Source organism: Typopeltis vanoorti, chromosome 4 (genome assembly GCF_054136105.1).
Source record: "Typopeltis vanoorti isolate ZY-2024b chromosome 4, IOZ_Tvanoo_1.0, whole genome shotgun sequence".
NCBI lineage: Eukaryota > Metazoa > Arthropoda > Arachnida > Uropygi > Thelyphonidae > Typopeltis > Typopeltis vanoorti.
Window position 1 is genome coordinate 147,976,927 of NC_143552.1, and position 27,635 is coordinate 148,004,561.

General features: G+C 34.1%; 1 protein-coding gene across 1 annotated transcript in view; it reads left to right on the forward strand.

The window, feature by feature from the left end:
- The first annotated feature begins 3,560 nt into the window (after positions 1-3,560).
- Positions 3,561-27,635, forward strand: part of LOC150107739 (zwei Ig domain protein zig-8-like) — a 50,993-nt gene continuing 26,918 nt past the window's right edge. Inside the window, exon 1 of the mRNA XM_090391505.1 lies at positions 3,561-3,786. Within this exon, the coding sequence (XP_090247631.1) occupies positions 3,699-3,786 (88 nt within the window). The 5' untranslated portion in view covers positions 3,561-3,698. The remainder of the gene's footprint in view (positions 3,787-27,635) is intronic.

Below are 27,635 nucleotides of genomic sequence, written 5' to 3' on the forward strand. Positions count from 1 at the left end.
TCTTTGTGTAACAGATATGCAGAGCATCATTTCATGATTAATAACACAAAATTGAATGTACTTATATTGGAAGTTACACTCATATAAATTAGTGCACATGGAGGTAACTCATGGCAAAGGTGGATCAAGTTCCCCGTGTAGTTGTGGCTTTGCTTAAAAATACAGATTCTTAGTTTATTTATTAAACAAGCTGTAAATTAAGTTTTTTTTTAACTTTCATTTGAACAGAACCTAATTTATAAGGTGGAGGGATGTTTGAAATGAAGCTACGTATTATAAAATAATGCAGCTGAATAATTTTGGATGTCGAGATTATGTTGCTGACATGGTAGCGTTTTTTCTCTGTGTTTAGGAGAAAAGCTACACAAGCATAAATAATACGTATTTACTTCCGTTATGCATTTACTGGCTTTACTGTTCAATTTGCTGCTCTCTCCGATATTCCACAAACTGCATCCTTTGCACAGTGTGTTCAACGCAGAACGCAGCTGGTCGAGACTGATGTTGCGCACATTCTGCGTAACATCAGAATGTGCAAGATATCTGGAAAGTTATCAAGATTATCTCGATAAACTCTGTCTTTGAGAAACCCCCAGGGCCAGAAGCACAGAGAATCAGATTAGGTAAACGAGGCTGCCATGCAGTGGGAAACGCACAGCTAATCACTCTGGCTTCAGTGAAATGTTCTAGAAGTGCCTCCTGTACGAATCGACCGACGTGTGGAGGGGACCATCTTGCATGAAAATGACTGAACAGATGCACACAGGCGCTGCTGTTGCTGCGGCACAAAAAAATTATTTTGTCGTGTCGCGATACCTCTCGGCAGTAACTGATCAGGTGAAAGGATCCGACTGGTGAATGTCCTCAAAAAAAAAAAAAAATGGTCCAATGATAAACGAAGCTGTAAATCCGCCGCAGACAGTAACTTTGGGTGGATACAAAGAAGTTTGTTGCATTGCATTGCATGCGGGTTTTGCGTAGCCCATACTCGGCAACTGTGGATATTCAGTATTCACAGCTCCGCTCAGGTGAAAGTTATCCTCATCTCTCCACGAAATCAACAGCCACGCAGCGTCCAAATCCACTCGAGCAAGGAATGAAAAAGCAAATGTCAGTCAGCTTTAAAAGTCCTGCGGGCGCAACTCCTGTGTCAAGGTGTTCTTGAATGGGTTGAGATGCAAAATCTTCTGTAAAATTTTCCAGACACTTGTGTAAGGCACATCTATATGTCATGATGTGCAATTTCATTCACTTGTGGTGAACTGACTGGTTTGCAACCTCTGCAAGGTGTCACTCCCAACGATCCCGTTTTCGAAAAGACCAATCATTCGTCATAGAGCACATAGAGATACTAGACCTCGTCGACATTCTTTCAAGCGACGAAATTTGAGGATTGCAACAACAGCATTGCAGTACAGCATGGCAATTGCATTGTTTACTTAGTACAGATTCACGAGCAAAGCACGTTAGAGCAATTCCACAATAACTCACAGTGGGGTTAGTGCCATCACTGTGAGCGTTATTAACAACCAGAATGAAGGGGAAAATCCCGTGTCCATTTTTTAAATCCCCCTAGCACCTACCAAATTGCACGATGCGCAAATTCAATGCATTCGGCCCTGCTGTAGGTGCTGCTCCTGGTAATGAATTCTGAAACCGCTTTTTTTGTCTCTCACATATCGCTTCCGCATGACGAACAATGTATTCCTGTAAGGTTTCGGAGCATTGATATCATTGGGTGGGGCGCCACAAAGCTTTAAACAGAGATACTTTAATTTTGATCACCCTGTAGTTGCATCCTTGTACGCGTTGAGAACACTGCTTAGAATTAAACTTTCGAAGGCAGACATAGAAAGGATTATTGAAAGAATTTAACGTATCCATAAAAAATAAGTAAACTGACAGAAATTTAAACATTTTAAGCACTTTTACATCGTATCTGTGCAGTCAGGAAATGATAATGTCTTCATATCTGAGCCTCCGTAATTCTGTATGTATCCAAGATGTCATTCGGTTGGATGAGTTCAAACCCTTTAGAACTCAAAGAATCTTTATAAGGATTCTTCAACTAAAAGTGACATAGTTGATCTCAAATAGAGATGGAAGGGTTTTGTTCCTCCTGGAAACACTAGTTGTTTCGTGCTTTAAAACAGGAGAATACGCGGATTGAAAGGCAGAAGACATACACTGTTTAATAGCATGCAGTTGCTCTTCTGCCATAAGTCAAAGCAACAATAACAGCTTAGTGCATTTCATCATTGAAATCTGTGATGATGAACGCTTAATTTATTATCATTTTTTTTAATTTTTAATGTCAGTCCCTCTTCATACGAATAGTAGAAAACTCTGTAATACGTTAACAGAATAGGCGGATCAAGAGATCAGACCGCTCAACGTCATTTCCGTATGCGGTGCATTCGATGCATTCGGTCAATGCATCGAATTTGCATATCACGCAATTCAGCAGGTGCAAGGATGGTTTAAAAAGATGGACATGGATTTTCCCCATCATGCCACTGTGGTGTACTCCAGTATGCACCGCAATGATGCCATTGCTGTGCATCGCCATGGGGAACTGGAAATCATATATAACCTAGATTTTTTTTGGAGGGGAAGGTTATAATTGCATCAAATTATTTTGATGACGTCGTATGTTTCTTGTAGAACGGAAAAACTGCTCTGTTATATTTATTTCTGTATTTTCAGTAAATAAACAAAATTGCAACCAGACTATAGAGATGCGTAACTGTTGATTATGACTACGATATCTGAAGTACTGCGAATAATCTCTTTACTCCACTGACTTTGGGATATGCAACAACATCTCATCCTGAGCAGGAGCCAGCGGTTCTTTAAGTGGCAATGTTTTTATAGGCTGGGCGCTTTTTTTTTTCTCCCTCCACTTAAAGTTTCTCCGTAATGCTTTTAACTCGAGAGCAAGAAATGCGACTCTAAAAGATAATGTTGGTTGGCATCATGATACGTGACCAGAAAAGCGAGCAGGAAGTATTGGAAAAGTAAAATTTCGATCGCAACTGAAGCATTATAACACACACACACACACACACACATACACACACACACACGCATTGATCAATATATATATATATATATATATATATATATATATATATATATATATATATATATATATATATATATATATATATATATATATATATATATATATATATATATAAAAACCTTCATCATAAAAGGAACACAACATCATTTAAGCAATTAATTTTAATTATCGGTTTTGTTGGCAACTAAAATATTTTATTCAATTTTTTTATATCGATACGAAAAGGAACTGTTTAAAAACAAGAGTAAACCAGAACACGCCAAAGAAAATTCGCCATTCTCAGAGTTTTCGATAATAGTCTTCGACTCTACCGCGAGATGGCAGTCGTGCTGTCATATTAAAGACAGTGAAAAGCTTAACAAAAGAAGACTGTTTTAGTATTTCGCTTGCGGATGGTTTTGTGTTACTATCAGGAAGTGCTGTTGTGGGTGCTCCAGTTAGACTAGAAGTTACAGGCAATAAAGGATGGGTTCTAAATTCAACCATTGGAATTTTATTAGCGTAAGAAACGATCTGCTTAAGAGAAAAGTTTCAGAATTCCTTCAGAGTGTTGCAGTGTGCAAAGACGCTGTGCGATAAGTGAAAGTCTGCGGGTTTGAAGCCCGCTGTGGGAATGGATGTTCGGAAACGATCACCTGAAAAGCTGAAATCAGCTTTGGAATTTATAAGGATTATTGGTGTTTTTTATTTTCTAACTTCTGGTAAGTCTCAATATCCAATAAGAGGCTTTTAAATATTATTAATACTTCACATTATTCCAACTCCAGTGCGTTAAATGTATATTTTTGAATGAATTTTACCCAAAATTATCGCCTTTTTCATGTTTCCCGTGTGGTGGCCGGGATAAAAATAGCCGCAATGTAGCTCATGCGTGTCGTACGAGGCGACTAAAATGGGTACTCAGGGAGGGTAATGGATGGCAATGCTGTAACCAATGAATTTCTAACTGAGGCTCGGCTATTGCTGTTACCCTCTTGCCATGATCAGAGCTTTAATAGCTCAATAACACCTTATCCTTACACTGTCCTCTGCAGATAACGGGGAATATGAAAAGAATTCTTGCTTAGCTCCTTTTAAGCCAGTCCTTTTAAGGACCTTTTTCATGTGAGTAGATTATTATTTATTCAATTGCTGTTCAGTTTTTTTTTTTTTAATGTGAATAGCTTACGTTATTTATTCAATTATATATTATGCGTATCAATTTCTCTGGGTGGAAGGTGAGGTTGTGGTGAATGCAAGATTGTGAATTACTTTTCATATCGAACAATATCTTCACCTTCAATTACTTTTTTTCTCATATTTTTTATCCAGTGTAGAATTATTAAAGTTTTATTTATTTATTTATTTTTACACGGAGAAGACTTTGAAAGAGGAAAGGTCTGGTGAGTGTGAAAAGCACTTCAGAAAATGTAACGTCCCGTTTTTTTCGGTTAATGATCTTTGTGCCGAAGCAACGTCGAGCTCTCAAGCCAGTGTCGTTTGTTCATTTCTTCGATACTCTTTCCGACTGCTTCGAGAAAATTCTAAGATTGTTCAATAAGACATAGTAACTCATTGAAGAAAAGTCTAATGGATTTAATTTTTTTTTTCCAAAGTTTATTATCATCTTCACATATACAGATTATTTACAAATGTACAATTGAAGTATCACTATTACTTTTTGTTCAACAAAAATATTCAGTACATAATGTAAAGTGAATATCTTATTTAAATGTATTTTACATATTTTCCCATATACAGTATTTACAATGTTTTAATTAATGTGTTAAGAGAGGGATATTTTTCATATTAACGATATTGGATGTGGAATAATTTTATATAAATATAATTATTTATATTTACGAAATTCGTTTTTTGCTATTTGTCATTTACATTTATATTTCAATCTGCAGTTCATTTTAATTCACAAATTATATTTGCAGTTTATATATTTGTTATCTGCAGGGAATGCTGAATGGATTTATTTAGACTTTTTTTAAAATTGATATTTTTTAATCAATAATAATAATAATAATAATAATATTTTTTTAATGATGAGAATAATTTATTACATTATTTTTTCATGTTACATAGTAATATTATATTAATGAATATTATAGCTTGCATACATATAACAATTACATTATAAAATTATAGAAATTACTAAATTTAAAAGTTCTAAAAATTACATATATATATATATACTGTATATAATAATAATAATAATAATAATAATAATAATAATAATAATAATAATAATAATAATTTTTTTTTAATTTACAAAACGTGTTGTTCTAGTTTTTTTTTTTTTTTGCAATTTTTTGCTTTTAGTTTATTTAATGCGCTGTAACTACAGCACTTCAATGTAATATATATAATTTCTTTCTGTTGATCTCGGTTGAGATCAACAGATCTCAACAGATCTCGGTTGTGATGACACCAGGTAGATATTTTTTTATGTTTGATTGCTGTGTTGGAAGTAGGCTGATGTTTGAGGGTCAAATGAATGATCTGAAAGGACTCATCAAAGTGAAATTGCCGATATATTCTGTGTTGTTGCATCTGTCTTGATGGTTCACATTCATTTTTATTGTGGTCTTCTTTCCGGACTAATTATATAATAATAATAATAATAATAATAATAATAATAATAATAATAATAAAATCAGAACCGATGTAAGATGAATACATCTACGAACCGGCGAGTTTAATTCAATATTTTTTTTATACTTTGATATTTTTACATTATTTTCTCCAGTGGCGCTTAATTGATTATGTTCTACAGCCAATTTACTAATTTAGCAGGAGGGAAAAAAAATACCGCTTTCGTGTGAGACCACTATGTCACCATAAACTGACGAGCTCCTATAAACGATCCTCTCACTAAGACGGAAAGTAAGTTTGGGTCTTTCTAACCAAACAGCGTCACAGCTACCGACTATACTACAAAAATATCTTAGCCTGGCATATTGTACGTTTGTAAAACTACCTAGTATTTGATATAATTCTATAATTACTTAATGTTGCACTCCTCTGTACATAATTTTGCCGAGCAATACACAGTAATATATAACAGCAGCCAACGTTGACGAGAAAGTGTAGATAAATTATCCGCTTCGCCACGGACTGGTGATGAATTTATAGAAATATTCACGTAGTTAAAGATTGACTTAACTATTCAATTACACACACACACACACACACACACACACACACACACACACACACACACACACACACACACACACACACACACACACACACACACACACACACACACACACACACACACGCTAGAAGTTTCCTATTCTACACGAACAAGAAGAATTCTTGCAGTTATTTAAAGAATTTGTTTACTGCCTGTTGACGTCGCGACTGTCGCAATTTTCGTTCCCCAACACAGATGCTCAATGAGATTGAAATACGGTGACTCTGGGAAGCCGATCGGTTAAATTAAAGTCACCGTCATATTCCTGTAACCTGAACAAGAAGTATTCTGCTACATGGCTCGTAATGTATTCTAAATTGCCAACATGACTCTCAATTTCGTTTTTTTTTTATCTGCGTACTTATCCTTTTTGCGATCTCTAGTCAGATATTCTTACTGTGCTCATCTTAAAATGCTCAGGATATGTGCATTGGATTTTTATTAGAAACGTAACTTAAAAATAAATAAATAAATAAAACGAAAACGGCTAATAACATTCATTAATGGCATGTTAAAAAACATAAAATGAATTTTCGTTAAAATTACTTAATAATACTTAATTGTAAACGTTATTGGGTAATTTTAGTGGTAAAGAATGCCGAATATAAGAGTATTAATCCTTTTTACTTCGTCGTAGAAACGTCTTATAAATCTGTCATATTGAATGCACGTCTTGATTAAGAGTTGAAAAAGTAACCACCAAGTCTAATATTTCTTTCAAATATTAAACAGAAAGTCTTCTATTATTTATCTATTTCTCAAAATTACTTCATGTTCCTCCAAATATTAATTAATGGGAATGGATCTGACCTATATCCAAACTTAGCCTACGTGGTAATGGCTTATATTTGTAGATTAAATTTCATTAATAATATATTTATTAATTATAATTTTGATATCAGTAACATAACATAACATTTCCTCTTAAATTTCTTCTGTTAAATAATTGCATGCAAGCAACGGATGTAGGATGCAACTGCAGTCACAGAACAAAATATTCATTATGTACATAATGAAATACATTCTCTGTGCATTTTTATGGCATTGTATTATATTAATTACATCTAAAATGTATTATCAATAAATATTATACTGTGAATTAGTAGAATTAATATTAACTGTAAATGATGCTCCCGCATTCCACGAGTGATTAGATTTATTTTTCTATCTGGAGTATTTAAATTTTCGTGATTGCGACTTTTCTTGGATGAACTGTATCGAAAATGCTCGGTGGTTTTTCTGTTAATGGATAGCACTTAGCGAACTCTGTCTTCTGAAGAACAACACACACATTTGTAGGCGATTAATCCTCTTTTAGTTAGGTTTAGTCTTCCTCTTTTAGTCTACCTAACCGAGGCCCACGCCGTAAATTATCTTTTGTAACAGATTTTAAATATTTCTCCGGTTGTTGTAGTTAAGGTTAGTGTAGTTGATCTTTCGAATACTGCCGAGTCGAACCTTAGCGTTTCTGCTAATTTTATGGGCATGAGAATGTGTTTGTGTGAACAGCCATTCCTACCTAACAACAAAAACTAATTTATCATTCACTGTTCCGAGACCGAAATTAAGCAATTGAAATGTTTATCCCTTGATCAGAGGTTAATCAGTTAAGCAGAAAACTTGTTACTGAATGCATTGATCTGAAATTTACAATAAATGTAAGCATCAAATTCTTGATAAACAGCAGATTACCTGCACTTCTGGTACCTTTATTGAAGGCAGTTTATCTGTAATCTTTCGCAAATTTTAAAGGTCGCTTTCGTGTTAGAATGAAATTTTATGTTTTTATCTAAAAAATATGAAAAGCTGATTCGGAGCTCCACGCAATGAATTATTGGTGGAGCTCCGAATGTGTTCACACAATATCGTGATAATAGATGACGCTACTACCGATGGAGAGTCCAAAATGAGTATCTCCAAACTGTCAATGACTGACTACAAACGTTGCTTCGACTGATCAATTGAATTTTCTTGCTAAAAATGGACGACGCGCTTCCAGTTATTGCTGTTTAAGATCGACGTTGGAGATAGTACAATATCTAGTAATAAATATAACAAAGGCTATTTCACATTGGAAGAAGTTTTAAATGAATACTGACATAACCCATTTAGGAAAAAAACCTAAGCAAGCTTGTCATCATCCTTCCAGCATATATATGTTTAAATGCTGATAATAAGTCCATACTTCTCCTTATCCAGAACTGTTTTATGGACGTAGAGAAGGCATTTCATTATGTTGATCTTCGTACACTATTAATACACAAAAGAAACTAAAGGAAAGTGGCACTTAGGTTAAATCATGTTTAGCAAGGAGTTCGAATAAATGTTATCAACCCAGTTTGTGCTGAGCGAAACCCAATTGCGTAGTGGACAAACACCTTTGCCCTTCGACTGGAAAGACCTGGGTTCAAATCCCGTCTAAGACGTGAAGAACTTTATAAGACATTTTCACTTAAGATGAGTTATCCAATATCAAACACAAAGTTTCTCTCTCTCTCTCTCTCTCTCTCTCTCTCTCTCTCTCTCTCTCTCTCTCTCTCTCTCTCTGTTGCCGGAAACTGAGGTTTTTCATCTTGCAATTGATGCAACCCACCACCCAGAAGAACAATCACATGTCGTTTACAGGCGTAATACGCTGGCCTCGTAGCCTTAGTTGTCTAGACATAATTCCAAACATTCCTCTTCCTATTATCAGTTAACGGTGTAGCATCTTACTGCTACAGCCACAACCAATAACTTTCTCCTAGATTAGTATTTGACAAGTGTTTTACTTCTTCATTTAGCGAATTATGTTTCCTTTATATTAAATAATGATGTAATAAATAATTAAATTTATTACATCATTATTTATTGCATTCTTTTATCGATTTCCACAGAACTGATTTTTTTTAGTTCTCTCATAATATTAAACTTTTATTGGCACTGAATGCGGGTCAGTTTTAAATAAACTCAGTTTATGGCGAGTGCATAAACTTCCATTATCTACAAAACAGCGTTGTATGTGAATTTATCAAAACATTTTTTGAATGATGATGAAGAGAAAATTAAATTATTATTATTATTATTATTATTATTATTATTATTATTATTATTATTATTATCTGAGACCTGCAGAGAGTCAAGATCTCATCGAGGAAGACTCAAAATGACCTAAACCAGCTATCATACCTTCCTTTAAATTCATTCCACTAAATGTACTCAGTACCCATAAAGGCAAATTATTCCGCTCACTCACTGCACTCTGGGAGAAAAACCTAGCTCTTACCCCTTTCTTGACTGTGAACAAACTTAACTTCCATGGATGCCCCCGTGTTCTCTCCCCACCTTCCATATAACGAAAAATTTCATCAGACGATATCCTATAACACCCATTCAAAAGTTTATAGACCTCCATCATATCACCCCTCTTTCTCCTGTTAAGATCAAATTACCCAGAGTCTGCAGTCCACATACTCACAATCTGTCCTCATAATCTAAATCCATAATCCAGGTATAATCTTTGTAACTCTTATTTGCACCCTTTCCACAGCCTCTTTATCCTCTTGGAACTCGGGAGATGAAATCTGTGCACAATAACGGGTGTGGTCTTATCAAAGCTTTATAAATTAAAAATAAAAATTAATAAAAATGATAAAAAGAATATTGTTTTTCAACTCAGGTTAAGCTGACATTTGTGGTTTTTAGATTATATTGTTTTTCGAAATTTTTATTTTGAGAAATAATGCCGGTAACGAAATTGGTTAATCTCAGCAAGCCTAATCCACCCAAAGTCACTCACTACTATAAGTTAGCCATGGGTCGAGAACGCCGATTATTTATTTATCTTAGAAATAAAATTCCTTTTGCTTAATAAATACAAATGTCTATCTATTTATCGATATGATAACATTACAATTAATTTAAAAAATCTAATAATTTAAATTCAATAACATTTTTGTCTAAACACACCATTAAGAAGAGATAGCGCTAAACCTTCTACTATATAAGTTAATTGAAAAGCCCGAATTTAGTGTTTATGAATTGCTGTTCTCGAATTTCTGCTATTTTTAGTCTATATTACATAGTTTATACAAAAGAATCAAGCAGTAGTATCTGCATAACAGATTTCTTTACATGCCTCACTTTTACCTCTGAACACCAATATGTTACAACAAATGAAAAGATGTTCAAGCAACCAATGAATTTCTTACGTTTGGAGTGGTGCCCCTAAGAGCTCTCTTGTGATCTTATGCTCAGTGCAGAAAACTCTAATTATTGATTTTATGATCCATCTCTCTCTCTCTCTCTCTCTCTCTCTCTCTCTCTCTCTCTCTTTCTTTCTCTCTCTCTCTCTCTCTCTCTCTCTCTCTCTCTCTAATCCACTGTTTCATACAGCCTTCACTTTCTACTGCTTGCATTTATTACAAATATTTCCAAGATCACAATTCAGAATTAGCATCAGTAATTTTCTCTCTTCTCTAACATCTGTAGGAACACTTTCCAAGGCTACTAGATGCCTCTTCGAAGTTCAGTTGTAAACTCTCAGAAAACAATTTCCTAAAGGGTACAATTAGCAGGCATTCAAATCCAATTAACGCTAACAAGCTTCTTTCTCTTCAGTGTTCTTCCAATCCACTTGCAAAATATTATAAGTTGAATAACCTCGGTATGGGATTATTATAAATAGATGATTTTCAAATCTTGGTGTGAGACCAACGCCAGGTAATTTAAAGGCATAAATGGTTTTGTCTCTAGAGCAAATGTACCTGATTATCGAACCTTCAATCTACCTTCGGAAATAATGTTGTATATCTTTGATATCTTGGGTGTCATGTAAAAGTGAAGAATGAACTGGAATTTTAAAAAAAAAGTTTAACAAATAAATATAGTTTAATAAAAAAATCTACTGGTATCATTTAACATAATTTTGCGTTTTCTTTCCCTTCATCTTTGATTGTCTATTAGATGACCAGAAACCAAATTCTTTATTTAATATAACTGTCATCGATCTGCAGCAGGCTTCTATTTCATTACATAATGCGAAATGCACACGTGGCAAAAAAGGCAAGAAAATAGCATCTATTAACATAAAAAGAAAAACATGTGAACGGGATATAGAACGAACAAACTGGAAAACAAGATGTTTCAGTCTTTCTGAAAATCACATAAAATGTTATAGCTCCTTTGATAAAAAAATTTCTAGTAGTTAAAGATTATGCCCAAGAAGCGGCGATTTTGGTTCTGCTTAATGACGTCTTAATCAACAGCATTCTCTCTCTCTCACTCTCTCTCTCTCTCTCTCTCTAGTTACGGTGAGTTTACCCATGAGAACCATTTTATACAAAGAATAATAAAATCAAACAATACGCATCTCTTAGATGGAGGCCGTTTATTCTTGAAAGAGAATGAACTTTACATTAAAATAGAAAATACAACTTAAAAATATTGATGCTGAGAGGATGACTTTGATAGGACCCAAAGGCATATTTGAAGTAAATATTACACTGAAAATGCACACTCGTGATAGAAAGATTTAAACTTGCTTTCAAAAATTGCTCAAATTATATTATTCGAGTTTGACGTAGTTGGAGAGACTACCTGTAGATTGTGTTAACCATTTACGACAGTGGCATTTATTCTTATTTATATTTATTTATATAATATTTATTGGAAATGTTTAGTTCCTTTCTTTCTTCGTGTTTCGAAAAAAAAAAAAAAAACACGAGGCAAATTCCATTCTATTGATAATGACGTCGTAAAAACTGTATTCTGTTGCAAAACTGAAATTCAAATTCTTTTGAAGAAATGTAAACTACTTTAAACGTTGGCAACACTGAAATTATATTTAAATAACAGAAAATATACTAGTTTTTCCTGGCCAGACATAAAAAACTACTAAAAAGTCGCGCTACTTGAACTCAACTACCAAAATTTCAGTTCAGATAATGAACTGTTTTTATGACACGTGCTTGTTTATGAGCACACTCAATCAGCGAACCTTTAGCATTATGAAAGAAAACTGATAAAAGGGAATTTTCTTTCTTATCTTGCACAAGGTTTCACTAAATGTGATGCTTACTGTGTATCACTCAACAGGATGCAAATATAATCGCTTTGATTCCCCATCTCTATCACACTCATTATGGATTTTCATTTTGATGACTTGGAATTGGAAAAATTGTTGTTCGTGGATTGTAAAACAATCCCCGAACAACATTTCCAACATTTGAGATCAATTTTGGATTCAGAATCGATAAATCTAACATTACCCAAATCTTAACTCTTCCAACAGAGTCTACTACTGAAACCAGTAATTACATCCAGATTCCCACTGCTGCCGTGCAAAAGTTTTTTTTTAATTCACAGCAGAAGTTTATTTCTCGCATATTGGAATGTAACAGTTAATAATATTATGTACTCGCCAGAACACTCCATTCTATTGATAATGATGTCGTAAAAACTCTATGCTGTTGCAAAACTGAAATTCAAATTCTTTTGAAGAAATGTAAGCTATGCATAAATCGCAAAGTCAATTCCCTCAAAATTTAAACAACACTCTTTAAAAAAATAAACAACTGTGTAATCCTCTTATCCAGAATCAACTTCATTAAGACAAATTATATTTTGGCTTTACCTTTCAATAAAAAGGATGATAACTACAGGAAACATTCAGAATTAATGCATATACTGTATAAGTTGGCATTAATAAGAGGTCATTATATTAGAAAGGGAAAACTCTTAAAATGGTCCACAATTCCTGATAAAAAAAGAGGAATAAAATGCCTAATTAAGCAGATACTTTGAGGGAAGACGGATATAAGATTTTTAGCATTTAGACTGAGAAACTTTGTTGAGGTTTATCTGTCGGAATTATGTAGAATATTGTCATCTCACTTTAATTTGCTTCTCCATCCGAAATGCGTTCGATGTGAATTAATGGATAGATTTGGTCAAGTATTTTTAAATGATTTACTTCATATCTCCATGCGAACTCATACAATTATAAGAAAAGGATCTTGTAGCGATGATATAAGTGGTCATATTCAGGCTGGATGGAATACAGTGCTCATGGTATCCATCAGCATAAAGAGAAATAAAACTGAATGCGAAGATTACTGAGGAATATTCCTGTTGAGTACTTCAGGCAAGATTTACGCAAGCATATTTAGTGCTAAGAAGAATTGTCAATATCAGACTTAACTTTAACGCAAAAAAATAGTCACGAAATCATAGGAATATAACAAGAATCTGAAAGTGAATTCTGTATTCTGTCTATATTCTGTATTTAAGTTTTCAAGTTAGCAGTTAGAAATGAAGGAAATAAAGAAAGATGTTTGATGTAAAATCAAGTGTGATAAGAGTTCACATTATCTCCACTGTTATTCATCTGTATGGGTCACCTTCTGAAGGAAAGTGGTATTAAACTTGATAGAAAATTTGGAAATATTCAACTCAACTCTTTATTTTATATAGCTGTTATAGTCCTAAATAAAAATATGATATCTCAATTTAGGTAGTAGATGAAATGCATCGCATTCAGTAACTTGGGAGGTGGTGGACCACCTCCCAAGTTACTGAATATACGAGCATCCAAAATGACTTACCTGCGGTGGGAATCCTGGAGTGAAAGAGGTCAAGGTAGAAAGGAATGAAAGAAGTTGATACTTGCAGCACAGAACCTTAGAGGTTCAGCAAACTAAGGAAGAAGACAAAGAATAAGTCGTCGCAGTTCTTTAACAAATCGATATGAAAATCTGCAATAAAATCACAAAAGCTATGGCAATGCAGACGAACGTGGAAAACACTCAGTGCATTCTCAGTGGAGTACTACCTATAGAACAAGTGGAATATTTCAAGCTTATTTAGGCAAAAGTTTAGTGAAGATGACAAAATGAATGTGAAAGTGGTCAGTAAAATAAACAAAGAGCATTTGACGGGGAATCAATTTAATAAACGATTAATAATCAATTTAATAATAGAACAAGAGAGAAAATTATCGTAAACACTAAACCAGCAGTATATAAGACAGTGTTAAAACTAATTTTATCTTTTTGACCGAAAAGCTGAATTACAAATAAAACATTGATCAAAGGCCAGAGACCACAAATAGTTGTACGAAAAAAATTGGGGGGGTGAGCACGTGCTATAAGTAGCAAAATTATACGCAGAATGATATTAGAAATGAACTTGACATTTTAATTCTGCTCATTCCTTTATGAATGACAAAACACAGTGGCAGAGGAAACGTTAGCAAACCTGTATTTAATGCACGATGAGGGGAAAAAAAAGAAAGAGAAGATCCAGTAGATTACAAATATTTATTGATATTAATGCTATTAGAAGCGTTATATTATAAGATCTACCAATATTGGAATTCGAGAAATAGCATATCAGTTTCAAAAAATAAAACTGTCAGTAGGAAGTTAGTAACAACATAATCGCTTCATGTAATGTACGCCCACAGATGCGAGACCCTTAGACACGTCTGTGCATGTCAGAAGAAGGAGAATCCATTTCCGATAATAGGGTAATCAATCCGTATTGTGGGATGAGGTGTTTATTATTACACGTCGGAAAATTAACTTTTCTTTCATGAATATTGTAGTTTATAAAGTGATAACTATTTTGCTTGTATAACACTTTGAAATTTTTACGTATAAAGCACGTGATTTCTCGTGTTGGTGACCAATTCGTACATTGCCTTATTTATTTCTCCCCTTCAACATGAATTGATTCTTCTTGCATCAAGTCAACTGAGGTTCTCGTATCTGTGGTCGGACAGTATTACCATCATGCTGTCCACTGCACTGCTTGAATGTATATCAACAATTTGCTGATATAAAACTGAATTCCGGTAACAAAAAGCAACAACCCCATACCCCAATTTTAGTACTGGTATCATAAATGTCAGATATTTCGGTCTTCTGCTTTAGAAACCAAACATGGAACTTTTTCGGTCCACTTTAGATCTGCATTCAGGAGGTTGGGTCGCGGTTTCACACCTGAGGATGAAATTCATCTGTCAGCTAAATATATTCACAATATCCATATCCAGAGTGGAATTCAAACCAACATTCTCTAAATCTTCTATAATAGTGTTAAATATTAAAGAATTTCCCATATTCTATTCTCAAATTCCTTGCGTCCAATGCTGGAAGTTTGGTTCGGCGTAGAGTAATCTAATTTCCGTTGAAAGTTATCGTCCTCTGTTGTGCTTGTCATCAGTCAGTTCATCCGTATGACTAACATAATCGTCCTTCATCAAACTTGTTTAGTAGCAATCGTAGATAAACTTACAGGAAATGATAGAAGAATGTTGAAGAGGATTATGATTTCTTTTTCTTAGACATCACTAAATTCTCTTCAACCAACAGTTAAGAGTGTACGGTTGTAGAAATTGTGACCACATTATTAGGTGTTGAATTTGCAGCCTGTATTTTTATGGGAAAATTGCTCATTTGAGTACAAGGCATCTAAGCAATGCTGGGATTCTACTTCTGCGGTGTAGAATTCCATGATTAGCTTGAAGGCTGTTGAAAAAGCTACCGTAAGAGAGTAAGTAATCACAATACACTTCCTTCAAATAAAATGGCGGTGTTTAGATGAGGAATCTTTCTGCTGGAAGAGAACTATTTATTAATGTATCGTACTGTATATTGAATTAGCTTTCATTAGGAACACCCATCCCGATTTACAAATTCACGATAACGAAGTACAACCTGATATCAACGTCACGTGCGGCTACTATAAATGAGCACACCTATCCTCGGTACGTCAGTAAAGAGTTGCCAGTAATGGGGAAGCCTGACGACGTAAGCCAATTTGATCGAGGGCAGATAGCTGGGGACCGGTGGGGAGGTGCCATTAATTCGGAGACAGCCACATCGGTATAATGGGTTTATTTACCAGGACTGGATTAGCTATGAACAGGTATACAGCAGAAGGGCTCACATTGGTCAGCTACGCGTGGTTGATCCTAGAGGTGAGCTTCGGATGTCACGACTGGTATTTGAGGAACGACGTGCGATAGTCACACAGCTTACCCATAAGTACAATAGCAGGGAATTTCGACCCATTTCCACATGCACCATGTGCCGTACCTTGCTTCTTGTGGGATTCACAGCCGGATACCAACAAGTGTATCTATGATGAAGGCCAGGCATCGCAAACAATGCCTGGCATGGGCCCAAGAACGTGGGCAATGGATCCTCGACAGATAGAAGATCGTCTGGAGTGATGAGTCCCGTTTCCAGCTACACCATGCTAATGGCTGGGTTCGCATTTGGCGTAAACAGCATGAAGCCTTAATCCCTGGTTGCACAGTTGGGGGGGGTTCAACAGGTCAGTGGAGGTGGTATTATGGTTTGGAGAGCATTTTCCTGGCACGCCCTAAGTCCGTTGTCATTCCACAAACACTGAATGCTGAACGCTACAGGTACCTGTTAGCCGACCATCTTCATCGATATCTACAGGAGGTCAAACTCGACCATAGTGCCATTTTTTGAACAGGACAACACACCTTGCCATCAAGCTCGTACAACTACTGATTGGCTGGAGGAATACGACAAAGAATTCTCCACATTGCCTTGTCCCCAAACTTCCTGACTTGGGTTACAGTTACTGACTGTAACCCAATTGAACATGTGTGGGATACGCTAGAAAGGAGCGTGAGAATAACTGATCCTCCTCCATAGAATGAGCGTGAACTGCCGAAGTTGCTGCAGCGTTATGGGTCGGGTTACACATGGAAGATATTCGACAACCTGAGGAATCTGTTCCTAGAAGTCTGCGAGTCGTGGTTGCATAGAGAGGTGGACCGACTCGTTGTCAGGTGGGTGTTCCTAAGGCAAAGCTGAGTATATATTACGTACAGTCATTAGCAATGGTACACAATATTATAATGTAGGGATTCTGCTTGTTGGAAAAGTTGAAGAGGTTCTATGGAAAATACTTAGTTGTGAATTCAACCTGATAATGCATCACATCATAATGCAAAGGATGTGTTGATGTGGAATTAATAATGCGCAATAGTTAGCCTGCTCAGCAGAGAATTCCGATGTGAACCATATAAGTCACTTTGAAAATGTGACCGAACCCAAAACGTACAGTTTCACTATTGTTTGTTATTTTGTAAGAAGAATGTGCCAAAAACACATCTTTCTGTTTAATAACATTGAACGAAAAGCAGACTCAATCGACTGTCATTTGTGATGATGGCGGTAGGTAGACTAACGGCATTTTTGCAACCTAATATATATATATATATATATAATAACCATCCCAGAGACCTTCAATATATGTATGTATGTGTGTGTGTGTGTGTGTGTGTGTGTGTGTGTGTGTGTGTGTGTGTGTGTGTGTGTGTGTGTGTGTGTGTGTGTGTGTGTGTGTGTGGTCTAAAAACACCGTGTGAAATTATCTGTAATTACTGAAAATGTTTTCCAGTTAAGATAAAGAGTTCCAAAAGTCATCAAATTCTGCCATGTACCCTCAAGGGGTGTACAAGATATGACAGTATTGTATGAAAAGTTACACCATTACTAACTTCCAATCAACAATTTTCCTCTAAATTAATCTGTTATCTGTCAAGATTCCAACGTTATTAGATCTTATATTTCTATCAGTATCTTCTAAGGCACTTTTTACCGTATCAATTCACCTATATCTTGGTCTTCCTTTGGGTCTTTTTCCTGCCAATCTGGCACAGGAAACTTGTTTTGCTAATCTTTCCTCTCCTATTCTGTTTAAGTGACCATACAACCTGAGATCAGCTCTGCTAACACATTCCCGGATGCTAACAATGTTAAGTTCTTTCCTAATATCCTTTCTCACAACTCTCATATTAGAGACCGCCAGTCTTTGATCAAGTGTTTTATTTTTAGCCCAGCGCTCGGATCCATAAGTTAAAATTGGTTTGAACACTGTCTTGTATACAGCTAATTTAGTATTTTGAATAATTTCTTTCTTATTCCATATAAATGTATTCGACTAACTTCCTACCATATCAGCTTTACTAATTCTGTTTCCCGAAATACCGAAAAAAATAATAGAATTTTAACTTTAATTCTCCGACTAGAAGAATAGATCGTATTTCAGTGTATTCGAAGTAAGTCGAACTTCTGGTCAATTTATTATGTTTTTTAATCATCTGTATTTTCACAATCGAGTGTAGAAGGCAGTTCTGAGTGCACAGGATAAATAATAGTTAGGATTAGGAACATCGCCACTTGCTACGAATTTACAAAAAAAAAAAAAAAAAATTGGTCTAAAAGAATGCGGTCATCTCTCTTCGAATGAAAACGAGTCACAAGATCTCTTCTAACCTAACTATGTATACTATATATAAAACTAAGAAACGTTTCTTCTGTTAAGAAGAAAAGTTGAGAATACTTAAGAAATTCGTTAAGAATACTTAACGAATTATTGTTCCTTACTGTTGAATTCATTTGCATTTAATTTTCCTGACAAAACAAAATATTACAGTGTCAATAGTTGGAGTTTTTGATAAAGTGGGTTTGATTAAATAATACGAGGCCATCCAGTTGACCATTGAAAATTATACCATCAAAAAAAAAAAATCCGAAATAATAAAAAATTATAGTAAAATATAACACCAACAACCTTTTTTCCCTGATCGTTGAACTAACTGGATAACACTGTTACAGATTAAACCGTTTTATCACAGCAATGGTGTAATACTTCCGATTTATCCCATGAAACTTGACGTGTCATTTACGAAGCGTCTTGTAAATCCGCTGAAGAGAGAGAGCACGTGTGATGACAAAGCTGAGGCTTCATCTATGGTATTCAATATCTCGAATCAATGCGTCTTTTATATGTCTTATATAAGACAGGAAGAATTCTTTATCGAGTGCTGATACTTTTCTCTCCGGTGTGTTAAGTTAAAGCACGTTTTGATTATTCTTCAACCATTTTTGACTTATGTAATCTACACATACAATTTTTCTTTACCTAATTTGTCCAAAACGAATGATCCAATTAGAAGGAAAATTGATAACTTTCACTTTTTAATAACAGGGACAAATTTTATGAATACCTAAATATCAAATATCATTAATTTCCAATATGGAGTGCGTAATTATGCATATCATTTGTAAACATTTTTATCGTATTTTTGTTTTATTTAGTATCCTTAAAATGTGCACATCCCATCACTTTACGAGTAGTGGCATGCAGCTTATAGAATTGCTTTATAGGGATACTATTCATTTCTGCAATAACCAAACAAATAAATAGAACCAATTTGGTCTTATTGGCATCATCATCATCATCATCATCATTAGTGTTCTGTCTCTTGACAGGTCCAATGGTATAACTCAGCAGATTCTCTTCCTCCAATTTCCTCTGTCTCTTGCTTCCTCCTTCATTTCCTGATATCCTCTTCTTCTTCCTCTTGGTCGCTTTCCGTCAATTTTCACTTCTATCATTCTTTTCAGGAGGCTGTCTCCTCTAAATACATGTCCTATCCAGTTATGCTTTCTTCTTATTATGGTCTTTATAAATTCCTTTCTTCTTCAACTCTTTGTAATACTTCTTCATTGGTGATTTTTTTCAGTCCACTTTATTTTCTCCATTCTTCTCCATCCAATTGTCCATGTTTCTGACCCATATAAGGTCATACTCCAAATATAGCATTTAATAAGCCTTTTCGTTAGATTTTATTCATTTTATTAATAAACAAATTTTTCTTGCTATAAAAGGCATATTTTCCTTTGTTAATTCTTTCTTTTATTTCCATGTCACATTTTCCATTTTCTTGGATTATACTACCAAGGTATTTGTATTGTCTCACTTGCTCTATACTTTCTCCATTCATCATCACTTTGATACTTCCTGGTTTCCTGGAGACTCTCATCACTTTTGTTTTCTTTGCGTTAATTTTCATACCATATTTCTTGCATATATTTTCAAATTTCTGCAATTTGTTTATTGTCATATCCAAGACAAAATGATATCATTAATTGTCCAAATGAAATAACGCTTAAATTATAGCAAAAACTAAAATATAGTTTCTCGCAAAAATTCGCTTCAGTTTGGGTTACTATTACGCCCATCAGGATACTAAGAAGCGTCTTAATTCTCGGATTAAAATGATTTTCACATTTGACATTTCCTGGCACACACATTCAGGCCCTAACAAGTTGTCTTAGGACCATAGTTACGACTCTTAGATAAGCAATGCAGGTTATTTTTCCACTGATTAAACATGGGAGGTATGTAACCTTTTGAGAAACCAGTCAGCTCTGCTGTTTTCAAAATCTTGGCTCCAGCCAGACGGGCATCCATAATAAACCATTTATCGAACTCCAATAGATCCTTTGTTTTCCCGTTGTCATCAACACTGTTGATAATTACTGACCATCAGCATTCGTAAATAGTCGCCTAGAATACGGTGGTGACGCACATGACCAAGTATTTTGAATATACGCTGCGTAAGTGACGTTTACGTGCATCTGCCTAAAAGTTTTATAAACAGAATTATAGCAATAAAAATTATCAATTTGGAACTTAAGGCGCATTGACTTCACCGTCTACTTAACAATGCAGTTCGGAATTGTTCAAAGAAAGATTTTGGTTCTTGATATAACGATATTCAAAGAACGACGTCGAAAGGTAGCGTCTCTCTCTCTCATTATTACAAGAATACTCACTTGTATTTAATTTAAAATTGCTCATCGCTAGAACTTGTGAAAGATATTGCCGAAGAATTTTTTTAAGGGCATTATTGATATTTTATTTACACAGCTATATGAAGAATACATAGGAAGAATAATTTGGGCACACCGTTATAGGATGTAGCTGGCTGTCTTCTTATTCAACGGCATCCCGGCGATATACATTTATCCGCTGTTGAAGTATGACTGAAAGGAAGGGGGGGGGTTGGAAAAGTGGGAGTAGAGAGATGTGGGAGAATTATTGGTGACGCAAGAGCTATGTAAACTTTTCGAAAAACCCGGTTTGTTTTTTACTATTAAAGGTGGGCAGATTATACTTTGGAAGGGAGGAATAGAATTTCTTGGGGTGAAGAAGGGTATGATAGGATAAGATCAGGGATGGGAGAAAAAAAATTCTTTATTAGAGCTCTTCAGATGAAGATGAGTTATACAGTCTCATATGGAGTGGCAGGGTTTTTCATCCAAAAACAGTCAAACCTTCCCCTATCTACAGACATGATATACTTACCCTTAGTGGAATGAAACAGAGGAATGGCAGGCTGGTTACATTAATTTACCTAAAATCCGTAATCAGGGGACTAATCTCGGAGGGACGAGAATTCATTAGTGGATTCGTTCATGTATTGTTGAATTAATTCATGCCTTCTTAAGGTTCCAAACACATTAACACTGGGTTGTAAAATTCTTATTGAAAAATTAACACTAGGTTGTAAGAATTAAAATATTAAATTACATCATCCTACAGGGTAGTTACTACGTGTATTAATTTATTAATAATTGTAAGAGAGATCTTAAGCATAGTAAAGCAGTCGAATAAGTAATAGAGGTCATATAATTTTAGTGCCGTTAGTGTTCTAGTATGATAGAGTCGGAGAACTCTCCTAACCTTTGATGGATGAGCTAAGGTAAGTAAAGAAATATTATGGTCACGTTTCCATCAACTAGCGGTATGTAAAAATAGCATCGGTCATTTCTTTTAGGTGTTAATAAAACTGAAACATAAAAGGAAGTAGTTTTTCGCGTAAAGAATTTCAGTTAAAATATTTCTTTGCTGTTTATGTGCTTTCGGATAGAAATACCTCACAACTAAAACTGATTTAGTATATTAGAATAACTGATACACTTTTATATTTCACTAACTTATTCAAGATTTCCATTTCAAAATATAAATCTTCTTCTTTACTGATTTCAAAATAAAAGGTGAAGTTAATTATTGGCTTTATTTTTTCTCCTGTCACCGAAAAGTATAAGTACTTATTCTGCATTAAGTGTACTCTATTAAATACCAGAACGATAGAGAAACGTACGTATTCTGGCTGGTTAGTTAGTCTTATCAGGAAAAATATTTAAAAAAAATTCTTAGGTCACCCACGCGACTAATGTACTATAGGTTCACAGCCTTTCGTGGTATCACGTATTCTCGTCTACATACCTTCAAAAATCATCGATAACCATGGAGTCGTGTTCTAGTATGGTCTAGGAAAACTATTTTTTAACATATATTTACATGTTTAATATATCTTTAAATAATGTAACTGCTGAAGCATTTATAAAAAATACGTCAAGAATTGTATGATTAAAGCATAGTAAAATTTGACGTCCAAATTTCTGCATCCATCTGTCATTATAGTTACAGTATGTTTTCCAAAAGTATTCAATATTCTTGCATTCGTAAGTCCGCAGTATTCTGAACATCAATTGATCAACGTTTTTCCAGTTATATTCAAACTAATCGTAAGTTATAATTTTTTGCATCATCTGAATAAACAATAAATACTGAAATATCTTTTCCTGATCTAAACCTGTCCGATTTTTGATATTTTCACTTCTCTTTTATGTTCGTGGATTTCCAAAAATTCGGAAGTCTGGGTGATTTCCAGGTTTTTGTGACATAATTTAAATTGATAAGTATCGATTCAAATTTATGAACACAAAACACATTTAATTGATAGACGCCCCAATATGTTATGTAGATGGAATGAAAAATGTCATATTTAGATTGAAAATTACCACAAACTTGTCAGCATTAACTCTGGAAATTTTCGTCCCCTATTCAGACATATTAGCTGCAATTGATATAATGTACGAAGGTAAAAATATCCATTATTATGGATTATTATTTTTGATCTTGGGAAACTTTAAAAGTTTTGGAAGTGAGCTAAAGTGAGGAGAATACAACCTTTTGCATTAGTTGGTTTCTTTTAGGGTGATAAATATCGAAACTGCATTCAATTCGATGAAGCTTTGATCAAAAGTGCTAATAAAAGGTAGAATATTTGCTCATGGCAGGTGCTCGTGTTTAGATAAAGTAAGCTCCAACACAAGATGTCTGTCTACTGCTTACTTATTATAACCCTGCGTTTTATTTCTAGAAAGGAATAAAGACGGAACATTTTATCTCAAGTGGAAAGTTGTGTTTATTCTAAACAGTGTTCGTTGTGATAGTGTTACAGAATACTGAAGTCAAGAAGAAAAATTCAGTTAAGAATAGGAAATGGATATATGTAAAATGAAGATTGTGTTTATCGAACTGTAGACAAGACGTTTTACTCTAATGTATTTTGTCTTCATGTTAAGCTTTCTGGAGTGAGGTAATTATTCCTGAGATAATCTGTGTTTAAGTTGCAGAAGTAGGATGTGTACCTTATCTTGAAATGGGTGTTAACCTAGTAACCAGAGTGTGAAAAGACTGCTTAATTGGAACTGATTGTATTAATATGCAATATTTGTTTAATCTTAAATTAAACAGGATTAAACTAAATCCTGAATTACTAAAGAAATTTGTTTCCTTTCTTTTGTTTGTTGTTGTTGGATTTTTTTCCTGCATTTAAATTTAAAGCGGATAAATGTGTGAGAAAAGTGTAATCTCTTAGTTTTTTTTTTCATGTAAATAATTATATTTGTATAGTTATTTAATTCAAACATTGTTTCTTTTGTATTACAATTTCGTTTGTCTTATTTTAAAGATAAAGATAAGTGAATGTAATATGAGTTTCAATAGTTTGGGGGAAAGCTAGTAAAAGTTTTGGGGATAGATTAATATATTGGAGAAAAACCAGAGATGCTTAAATAATACTCCTGATACGAACCTAACCTACTTGTGGATAATCTATAAAATTTATATGTGCGGTAAAATGAAACAATAAATGAATAAAATAAAATAACACATGAAGAGTAAATATAAAAATTTACTGATCAATTAAAAAAAAAATAACAAACTAATTCTTTTCAGATGAATGATGTGTTTATTTATATTTTACTCAAATTCCTCAAATATTTGATAAAATTTGAAGATATCATCTTCAGCTAGTGAAGATCGCTTCTATGAACAGTGTTTTAGACTGCTTTCCGCTGATCACTCAAATAATCAGTTAGATGAAGATCAGGATTCCGAACTGACTAGTTCATCCGTACAATATTGTTCCAACAAAGTGTTCAAAACGTTCTGACTGATCTAAAATAGAAATAATTACTTTTTAAAACATGCCAACTGCATAGATGTGCATTGTCGTATCTTGGAGATTACAAAATTACTCCGATTATATTGTCGACAAAAATCGGACCCAAAAACAATACAGTGAAAGGCTTTCCCATACTAGCATCCCCTTCCAGTGGCATTCTTCACCGCTGGGACTGTATAATCCTGTTGGAAGAAGTGTCTTCCGTAGTCACCAGCTCAAAATTTATACATAATATATATACTGTACACTTTCTTCCTCTCTCTCTCTCCCTTTGTACTATATTCTGCTTATTCTATTCACACATTTCTAAATATAACATAACCACAACATCCGGACCATCTAATGTGCTAAAGTAAGATCTCCCATACATTTTATGTCGAGTTATTTTATTGCCTTATGTGTGAACTTTATTCAAAGTATAAATTTTAAATTCCATTTTCTGTGTGTTCTTTGAGTAGATTTGGATTTCCGTGTAGTGCTTCCTCCATTTTAAATAAAGTTTGCTTGAATCACTTGGGTGTTTCAGCCGGTGAGATGCAATTTGGTTTCTTTTATAGTATCCTTTCAGTTTCCATAAAAACCAGTTATTACCACTTTCAGATATGTTTTGAAAATAAAACGACAGCGTTTGGGGTATAAATGGGCATAAGCGAGTCATTTTACGTAATAAGAACGGCTCTTAATAAATATCACTTTATGTCTGAGCTGAAAAAAAAAATCGCCTATAGAAACAGGTTTAATCGAATTTAATTGTTCCTATTAAAAGAAAAAAAAGTTATATTATTTTTAGTATTTAATTATAATATCCATTACAAAAAGCTCAGAAGGCAAAATTAAATATAAAAATGTTTGCCGCAGACACTACTTTTTGTCTTCCATCTTTTAACAATTAGCGGCTATTATCAGTCACTTTTATGTCTAATTGGGAAGCACTCGAAGGTTAAAAACATGAATGTTTCAAGAATCTTAGAAAGCTTTAAAGAAACTTGAAAAGACTATGATGTTAACATAAGAGTACCCCATCTAGAAAGAAATCAAGAATACAATCTGCGGAGTTTCGGCTATTTTTCTGTTCCGGTACTGGGGGCATTTTCTTCTAATTCTGGCACTGAAACTATTTTTTAAAATATATTTACATGTTTAATATATCTTTAAATAATGCAATTGTTGAAATACGTCAAGAATTGTATGATTAAAGCATAGTAAAATTTGACATCCAAATTTCTGCATCCATCTGTCGTTATAGTTACAGTATGCTTTCCAAAAGTATTCAAAATTCTTGCATTCGTAAGTCCACAGTATTCTGAACATCAATTGATGAACGTTTTTCCAGTTATGTGCAAACTAATCGTAAGTTATAATTTTTTGCATCATCTGAATAAACAATAAATACTGAAATATCTTTTCCTGATGTTCGTGGATGTCCAAAATTAACTTTAAGATATCTTACTGACTCTTTCGTAATTTATTATTTATTTTGAAATTGATTTCCGCATAAAATAACTATTGGTAATTGTTCATATCGAGATTTCTTGTTTTACAAAAGTTTGAAATTGACGGATCGGCTCGGCCCTAATTCATTTTGAGAGCTACTTGAAGGGTGCGTATTTTCCACATTCCATGTTTTAAAATATTATTAATGCATGCGTTTTAAATGCGTTATCATCTCACTAATGTCCGATTTTTTATGCGAAATCTGTTTTGGAGAATAACTACACTGGTGCTTCCCCATTTTTACATTTCTCACAGTGCTTCCAAACTTCAGATTGACTGATTGATTTTCATTTTGAAGCTAAATTGAAAATGTTATAATTATAAGACCGAAAGGCATCAATTTGGCGTACGTAAGATTAAATATAGAGTCTCTGTAGCTCAGTCGACGAAGATGTAGGTTCAAATCCCATTAATGACGTGAAGAATATTTATCAGAGATTTTTCACTGAAGGTGAGTTATCTGGTCTCATACGGGGGTAGAAAGATTGTTTTATCCCACGAATCTGCCACGAGATCACATACAAAACGTACTTATAGGCATAGATTCTTAGAAGGTTATCAATTCTAGGATAACCATCTTATTCTAGAATTGTGGTTACGATGATGATGATCATGATGGTGCAAAAACAGGAGGATTTATGCAGATTTTCATATTTTATCCTCAAATATAGAAAAAAAAACCTTTAAAATGTTTCGAAATTTACGAGAGAAATAAACTTGGCATCCGAATAAAATAAATAAAAATAATGTCAGAAAGTTAAATTGAGGTCTTTCTGCTCGATTGTCTGTTACCTATCGGGAATATACTTATGATGAATTTAACTTTCTGACAGGATTGCTACAGTATTCAGAAGGGTTTTGCCCTCTCTCTACCTGTCTGCATGATCTTTGATAAGAACTAAGAGTTCAAAACAGCTGTAAAATCAGTGAACCCTAATATAAGCATTAAAAAAGAAATATACGTACTTAAGAGTAGAGTTTGTGTCTTTTAAGCAGTGCGAACCAAGGCATCTCTCATGCCGAAGGTTATATAATATGTTATGTTCTCTGGTAAATTTCTAAACATTTTAAAGCTCATTTCTATATTTCACTATAAAATATCAAGGATCCACAATATCGCCCCCCTTTTGCATATTCAATATATAAAATTAAGAAAATTATAAAATAATTTTTATCTCATCAAAAAGTTATGAAATGTGATCCAAATTTAAAAATGAAAACTAACAACTTCATCATACATTTTCGGCATGAAAGTCCCGTAGAATTTTTTTTTTCACTAACGCACCGTCATGAGAGAAATAATGCTGAGGGAGAACTGACTCATGCGGCTGAGTGTAACAAAATTGTCAGTTTTGTGTAACTATTTCGATACACTTCACTTGAAGCCATATTAGTCATATAATAATATCATTGATTGTGTCATATTTAAAGAAACATAAATCGATGTATAAAATGACAAGTAACATTGTATTTATTCCGATCACTGAATAGTTCTCATTAATTCGTAATAAAATTTTAATTATCGTCTATAATCTATATGATACGTTACTCGTTTTACTGATATTAAAATTATAATAAATTAGACACCTTTCTCTTTCAGATCTATAAATCTCTGAAGGGTCTTGAATCTCGTTTGCTTTCCTCGGATCGAGACAAAAAAGATTAGAAAATATTCGGGGAATTTCGTCAGGGGAATTTCAGTGACCGAAATCCTAAGGCTTCATGTGAAAAAT